We start from the raw sequence: 7,884 nt of genomic DNA, 5'->3' as shown, positions 1-7,884 counted from the left end.
GAGGTGTACGTGTTTCTGATTTGTTTTTGTTTTGGTGCGGTGTGGTGTGAGTGGGTTTTGGTGAAAATATGTGCGCGAAAATTAAAAAGAATTCGCCTCTTTTTTTTTATGATTGATGCAGGCCAAACATAGCGTTTTGCTAAAAACACTATCTAACTGAAGGAAAATAATAGCGCTCAACAAAAAGCGCTATCTATGTGAAACAAAATAATAGCGTTTTTATAAAAGTGCTATCTTAGCCAATTTATGAGGACCTTATGCTAGCGCCCGACTAAAAACGCTATAGAACGTCTGTGTTTTGCATTTTTAATAGCATTTATGTTGAAGCGCTATTAAAATTGTGCTATTAAAGCCCAAAATTGTAGTAGTATATATTCATTAATTAACAAGGTTGATGAATCTCCGTCAAAGAAAATAAAATAAAGATGATTAGTAAGTTATCTAGTATTTACTTTAAGAAAAAACTTATGTATTTACGTTTCAAATTCAATGATTCACTTTCAAACAAATTGTGTAATAAGCATAGGACAGAACATAAGAAAGAAACAAAGTAAAGATAAAATAATTATATTTCATTAAAGAGAAATGATATTTGAACATCAACTTTTTGACAACTTTTGTGACAACTTTCTCTCTTATACTCACATTATCCTTTTACTTTCTCTCTCTATTGCTTTGATTTTTGTGCCACTACCTAAATTTCTTTGTATAATTTAGTTGTCCAAAAGGTTGTCACAATAATTGGTTGTTCAAATAACATTGATCATCTTCATTTCTAGACTTTTCAACCATTTCAAAAAGAGAATTGATATTTGAACATCCATTTGGTGACAACTTTCTCTCTTATACTCACATTGTTTTTTTACTTTATCTCTCTGCTGCTTTGGTTTCCGTGCAAGTACCTACTTTTTCTTTGTAAATGATGTTTGTCAAGTAAGGTTGTATTTGGTAACAACAAGAAGCTAGCTTATAGCTTGTTGAATTAACTTATAAGCTTGTTGGATCAAAATTTGACGTGTTTGGTAACAAACTTTTTTCGTAAGCTTATAGCTTTTTTTGAAAAGCTATTTCAAGTAGCTTTTGAGCTTGTAGCTTATAGCTTCTTATAATTTCTTCCAAATTTAACCTTGTTAATTTAATTTTATTATTTCTAAATTAAAAAAAACCACCCACTTCCCACGTTTTATGGCCTACAACATCCATGCTCACAGCTTGCTAGTCACTACATGGTATAGTTTTCTCTATTTTGCTGTTCACTTTTGTTTTTATGACCTTGCTTGTAATTTATATAATATTTAATGTTAAATAATAAATAAACAGTGAAACAAGTTTAGTTAAATAAATTCGTCAAAAAATAAAAATTTGTCGAATAAAAAATGTCAATTGAATTTATAAAGCACATTTATCTATCAGTGTGAAGATGAAAATATTTTGAAATAAATTTAAACATTTTAAAAGAAATACATTAAGTAATAAAAATTTTATATATGATTTATAAATAAAAAAAACACAAACATGTCCTTTTACGTCATTTTATACTTATCAGCTACTTCAACAGCTAATTTTACCAAACACTTTTTATTTTAATAAGCTAATTTTTCAGCTATAAGCTATCAGCTATCAGCCATCAGCTATAAGTTAGCTTTTCAGCTATCAGCTAACTTATAGCTTATTTTTACCAAACACACCCTAAGTTGTCAACCAAATTGGTTGTTCAAATAATACTCCTCTTCGAAAAATAATACATGTTTTTGGTCTAGTGATTTAGACAAGTAAAAAACGTTTTTTAAATGTCAAAGGGATATTTATTAAATGTGCGTCTTGTGTACGTGTATATATATCCATGAAGTGTTGGGCTCAATTGCATGCATCCATCCATCAATCGCTCTTGCTTTTTTCATCCATATATCCATATCCATATATACAAAAGTGAATTAAGATCATCATGTCTTCAATCCCTCCAAATTCAGCAGCCAGAGGGTGTGCAGCAAACTTTCCACTTCCGGTGATGCAACAAGACATAGCAGAAGCCCAACGTCTGGTGGACACTCTTGATCGCGTTAACCGACCGATCTTGGGGCGTGAGGTTGTGTACAGAGTAGACGACTTTGAGTTTGATATCCGCCGTCCAGTGTATCGATGGACCACGAGGCCTTACCAGGAGATCTTCGCAAACGGGTTCCAAGCACCAGCTCAAGGAGACACTCCCAACAACACTTACTATGATCTTGACGGCTTTGTCCATAATGCTGGGGCGCCTCTTGACCCCAACAGAGCTGTACCTCGTGCCTTTATTAGCACCACTGTTAATAATGCATGGCGCCCAAATCCTTCAACTGATGTCCTCCCGGTAGGAAGTCAGATTCAACTGTATCGTTATGAGCTCTTTGCTCCTGGGGGTATTTGGGTCGCTGTTACCCTTATGGGTCGCTACCAGCACCTTAATCAAGCTGAAATCACCTTTGTTGCTGGCATCCAATCTCAATACATTCGCTCTGTTCAAATATACACCGCCACGCGTCGAGGACCCGGGTTAGTATTTAAAAATGAAAGACAAAGACTAATTTCACATATTTTTTAATAGGGGAGTGATATTTGGACAACCAAAATCAAATAACTCTAGTGACAACCTTTTTTTTCCTCTTCTATTTGGACAATAACAGTAGAGAGAAAAAGGAAAGAGAAAATAAAAGTAGTAGAGAGAAAAAGGAAAGAGAAAATAAAAGTATAATGAGAGTATGAAAGACAATGTTGTCACAGAAATTGTTTAAAATAGTTGTTCAAATATCATTTCTCAAATGGAAGATATTAAATGCTATAAGCTTTTTTTGGAAGGATAATATCTATATTAAATACTCATATTGCTTAGATTTACTAGCCCAGTTACCAATTTTGGAAGGTTAATTGTTTATGTTTTCTTTTATAAGCTAAAAATATTTTTGAAAAAAAGCATAAAATATTCATCAACCTAATACACAAAATCAACAAACAAACAAGGAAAATATTCTCCAGCCTAATACATAAAATATTCTCTGTTATATATCTACATCTGTTTGTGAAACTGTAATTTTCTCTCCTAAGTCTAGCAAGCTACTCCCTTCGTCCCTAATTATGAGATGAAATTCATTTTTTAGTTACATTGAATAAATGATGTATGTTGTCTATATATAAGTCACAAACATTATTTTTTGATGTATCTAAAAATATTTTGTAATTAAGAACGGAGTGAGGAGGGAGTATAACATATGACTTTTCTTGAGTTTAACTACGTGCTTTGTGTTTATTACTTTAAATCTTGACACGAGAACGTAATTTAAACACATAACATTCATGTTTCAGTCATCACTCATTTCCATGTCCATTTAGAGTGAGGTACGTTTAATAGATGCCATGCAGCCTCCTTTTTAAATTTGTAGTTTAGGACATAAATTCATATTGCATAATTTTTTGAGAAATGCTAGGGACACACCCTCTAACACTCTCCTATTACACACACCAATGATAATATGCCACATCACCCACCTTCTTTTAATAGTTTACCTATTACCGGTTTTAATTTGTAGAGCTATCTAATTCTTTTTTTTTTTTTTTTTTATTGTTTTAACCTTTAACTGTTCATATTCTCCTTCTCTAGTCTTTCTTTAAACCTCCCACCACTAACACCATCACTTCAATTTCCAGAATCAACAACTCAGATGTAAAAGCAAAACTCTTTCAATTTTGGATGCAGAGGATTAATGGATTATACTTTTGCTTCATAACACTTTTTTTTTTTTTGAAGAAATTTGATTCATAACACTTAGATTAAAAACTCATAACCCTAAAATGATTTAGATCGCAAAAGGAATAGAACCCATCCCAAAAACTAAAATGGAAATCACATAAAAATACGATTTAGATGCACCTTTGTATCTAATTGCTAAGTAAGAGTGAGGAACAGAGGTGGTTATTTATTTGCCAAAACAATGATGGCTACAAAAAGGAGAACGAGATAGATCTGAAGGAGAACACATGGAGTGCCACAATGTTGATGTTTTTTTTTCTTTCTTTCAGCAGATAGATTCATTTAAAAAATAAAAGATGTAGCAACCTGAATAACCGGTTAGCAGGTAGAAAATTAAAAGAAAGTGGGTGATATGGCATATTATTATTGGTGTGTGTTAGAGAGTGTGTTAGAGGGTGTGTCCCTAGCATTTCTCTAATTTTTTTTAAACAACAAAATTACATAAATCGTTAGATAAAAACTTTTCTCAATTAAATTATTAAATTTAAAGTCATCATTATTCTTTTGTTGTTCTTCTCATCTTCTTGTTCTTAATTTCCATTTTCATCTTCGTCCATGTTCATCCTTCTTCTTCATTCATCTGTTTTTTCCCACCACATTTCGATTCCAATCAACAAATAAATAAGCAAAACCCATAAACTAACATCCAAAAACTCATCCCCAGATATCCCAAACCCTCAAACCACATAGAAGGTTGCAGAGGCTGTGGCAGCGGTGGCTAACATAATTTAATTTTTATTTTAAATTAGATTTTACTTTAGAAGATAAATAAAAAATTATAAAAAAGGCCTAATTTACAAATTTTAAAACTTATCATGACATGACATTACACACTTGACACTTTCTTATTGGCTAAAGCTAAAGGGGCAACCTATCCCCCTAAATCATTTGTGCCTTATATATATATATATATATATATATATATATATATATATATATATATATATATATATATATATATATATATATATATATATATATATGGGAACTTCTACGGTACACCTCATAAATTGATAAATTAACGATCATTTTAGGAAGTAAAGAATTATTTATCAAGAATTATATGTTAGAAAACGTCATTTCATAAGAAAAAACATAATTTCATTGTTTATAAAAATCATATTAAATTTTTAAAAGGTACACTTAACTATTTGGATGTACTATAGAATTTTCATATATATATATATATATATATATATATATATATATATATATATTTTTTGACAAAAACAAAACGATATCCATTCATTCAAATTGATAGTGTACATCAGATACAAACATCGCTAAAAACGTAAAGGGTGAATATGCGAACAAACTCACAGCACCCAAGTTAATAGCATAAAACGGCAAAATGCCTACAAAAAATATGATAAAACCTAAGTCACCGAAATTCACATGCTTCCGGATCTGCAACGTTGACGCCCAAATCATTTGTTGAATTTGTAATTGACTGATGTCGATCTTTCAATAGGAATTAAACAAACACCGCGACAAGACGCGAAATCAAACGTCGCACAAGACGACGAACAACACAACGCCGCACTTAGACGTCGAAATCACAAAAAAAAAACACAAAAGAAGAAACTTGATCTATGTGAAAACCACTTATTTAGATTGAAAGAAAAGAGAAAAAAGATGTAGAGGGGTGATTCTAGGTCAAAAATTACCTAAAACCACCCCTCCTCGATGAACGAAGGGGAAAGAAAGTTTAGAGAGAAGTTGGAGTTTCTCTCACTAGAAAACTAGGGCCGGCTTTTTGAAATTTATATATATATATATATATATATATATATATATATATATATATATATATATATATATATATATATATTAATTTCATATTTGTAATTGTAACAACTAAAGGAACAACTTAAAAAAAAAAAAAACTAACCTGAATTTTGTTTTCTTGAATTATATAATGTAGGTTTCCGACAATGACAAGAGAAAGAAGACTGCTAATGAACGGTCATTTCCGTCCACACATGGATCTTCATTTCACAATTCATACCCCTATAACCTTTTACATTGATGACAATGGGGCACAACGTTTTCTGCCTGAAGAAACTTATCCACCTCATGAAAGAAGGGTAGAGAAAAGAGAAGTATCATCTCAGGATAATGAAGAAGTTGAGTTGCATGGCTATGGCGCGGTGGAAAATATACCTATTTACATAAATGCTGCATTTCGTGCATATGCCAACAATGAAGTCTATTTATTCATGAACAATGAATATGTATTGATTAATTATGCTCGTGGAACCACAAACGACTATATTATAAATGGGCCATTATATATTTGTGATGGATATCCATCACTTGCCCGTACACCATTCGGAGAACAAGGAATAGATTGTGCCTTTGACACTGACAAAACCCAGGCCTACATTTTCTCTGCAAACCTTTGTGCCTTGATAGACTATGCTCCAGGAACCACAAATGACAAAATACTCTCAGGTCCTATGACAATTACTGCCATGTTTCCTTTCTTCAAGGACACTGTGTTCGAAAGAGGGTTAGACGCTGCATTCAGGGCACATAGTAGCAATGAAGCTTACGTGTTCCGAGGAGGACAATATGCTCTTATAAACTATTCATCCAAGAAACTCATTCACATTGAAACCATTAGACATGGGTTTCCTAGTTTGATAGGTACTGTCTTTGAGAATGGAGTTGAAGCAGCTTTTGCTTCTCACGGGACCAAGGAAGCTTATCTCTTCAAAGGAGAGTACTATGCAAATATTTATTATGCTCCAGGTACAACTGATGACTACCTTATCGGTGGTAGAGTCAAGCTTATTGTTTCCAATTGGCCTTCGTTGAGCAAGATACTGCCACGCAACAATGGTAGGCTTGATCTTCATACTCATAAGGATCATACAGATGAAGACAATGGCAGCTATGACCACATTGAACTTTAAAAGTACTAGCTGCAAGGAGCATTCATCAGTTTATTAAGGGAGGGTTTGCTATTTTTATGTTTCTGTTTCAGTTGCTTTTCTAATAAGTTGCCCATGTTGCTAGTACGTGAGGCATTTTCTCTATTTTCTTGTTTGTCAGTTGTAGAGCTAAGTCTATAAACTTGGCCAGTTTGTTGAATAAAAGAATAAGAATGGGTGCTTCTGATCCACAGTGTTCTTAAATCTGGTTTTGTGAAGTAACATACATCTGGTATTTGTTTTTTATATTAGAGGCAAATCTAATTTTTTTTCTCAAATTTCTACAATTCTAGCTCAAATGACGTCTAGATTTATAGGACATTACTCAATATTTTTAAAACATGAGTACTAATAAGCAGTGAGTGACTCCATTTTCTATAATAAGAGTGCTAATTTTTTTTATGGGTTTTGAACTTTTGAATTTAACTTTTTTTCTAATTTGGTACAAGATAACTCCATTTTGTGTATTTGGGGCTGCCTATAGGTGGTGATGAGCGTAGGTTGTCTTTTTGGGAACCGCTGATTCTCCGTATTAAAACTAGACTGTCGGGTTGGAAATCAAAACACTTATCTTTCGGTCGTTGTTTAGTTCTGTTGAAATATGTTCTGCCATCTATTCCTGTTTATGCTCTTTTTTTTTTCAAGGCTCCTTCAAGTATAACCTCCTCTATTGAATCTATTTTAAATTGTTTTTTTGGGAGTGACGACCACAAAAAATAAGATGGGTTGATTGGAATTTTGTTAGTATGCGCAAGGAGATTGGCGGTTTGGGGTAAGGAGAATTAGGGAGTTTAATGTTGCTTTATTAGGGAAGTGGTGATGGAGGTTGTTGGTGGAAAAGGAGAGGTTGTGGCATAGGGTGTTGTCGGCGAGGTATGGAGAGGTGGGCGATAGATTGTTGGACGGTGGGAGGTCAGCCTTAGCTTGGTGGTGTGTCATTGCTGCCTTGCATAGGGAGGCATGGTTTAGTACTCATGTTTGTAGATCCGTGGGGAATGGGAAAAATATTTATTTTTGGTCGGATGTGTGGGTTGGTGGGGTGTCCTTTAAGAAAAAGTTTAGCAGACTATTTGAGTTGTCAATGGACAAATGGGTGTCTGTGTTCGATTGCTTCCAGCTGGGGTGGGGTTTGAATGGAGAGGCGTGGAAGTGGAGGCGGAGGTT

General features: G+C 33.3%; 1 protein-coding gene across 1 annotated transcript; it reads left to right on the top strand.

The window, feature by feature from the left end:
- Positions 1–1,865: 1,865 nt before the first annotated feature.
- LOC146898221 (uncharacterized) lies at positions 1,866–6,924 on the top strand. The gene is made up of 2 exons (XM_085738536.1): positions 1,866–2,532; positions 5,709–6,924. The coding sequence occupies exons 1-2, from the start codon at positions 1,946–1,948 to the stop codon at positions 6,700–6,702; spliced, it is 1,581 nt and encodes a 526-aa protein (XP_085594662.1). The 5' UTR covers positions 1,866–1,945; the 3' UTR covers positions 6,703–6,924.
- The last annotated feature ends 960 nt before the right edge of the window (positions 6,925–7,884 follow it).

The sequence above is a fragment of the Medicago sativa genome, chromosome 8, assembly GCF_051527215.1.
Source record: "Medicago sativa cultivar Bolivia chromosome 8, Bolivia_mono, whole genome shotgun sequence".
Classification (NCBI taxonomy): domain Eukaryota; kingdom Viridiplantae; phylum Streptophyta; class Magnoliopsida; order Fabales; family Fabaceae; genus Medicago; species Medicago sativa.
This window is presented reverse-complemented; position numbering and strand designations above follow the sequence as displayed.

Excerpts from the sequence above, each read along its gene's own strand:
- LOC146898221 (XM_085738536.1), top strand. The coding sequence starts at position 1,946 with ATGTCTTCAATCCCTCCAAATTCAGCAGCCAGAGGGTGTGCAGCAAAC. Across the intron at positions 2,533-5,708 it reads GCCACGCGTCGAGGACCCGG|GTTTCCGACAATGACAAGAG; the intron begins GTTAGTATTTAA and ends TATATAATGTAG.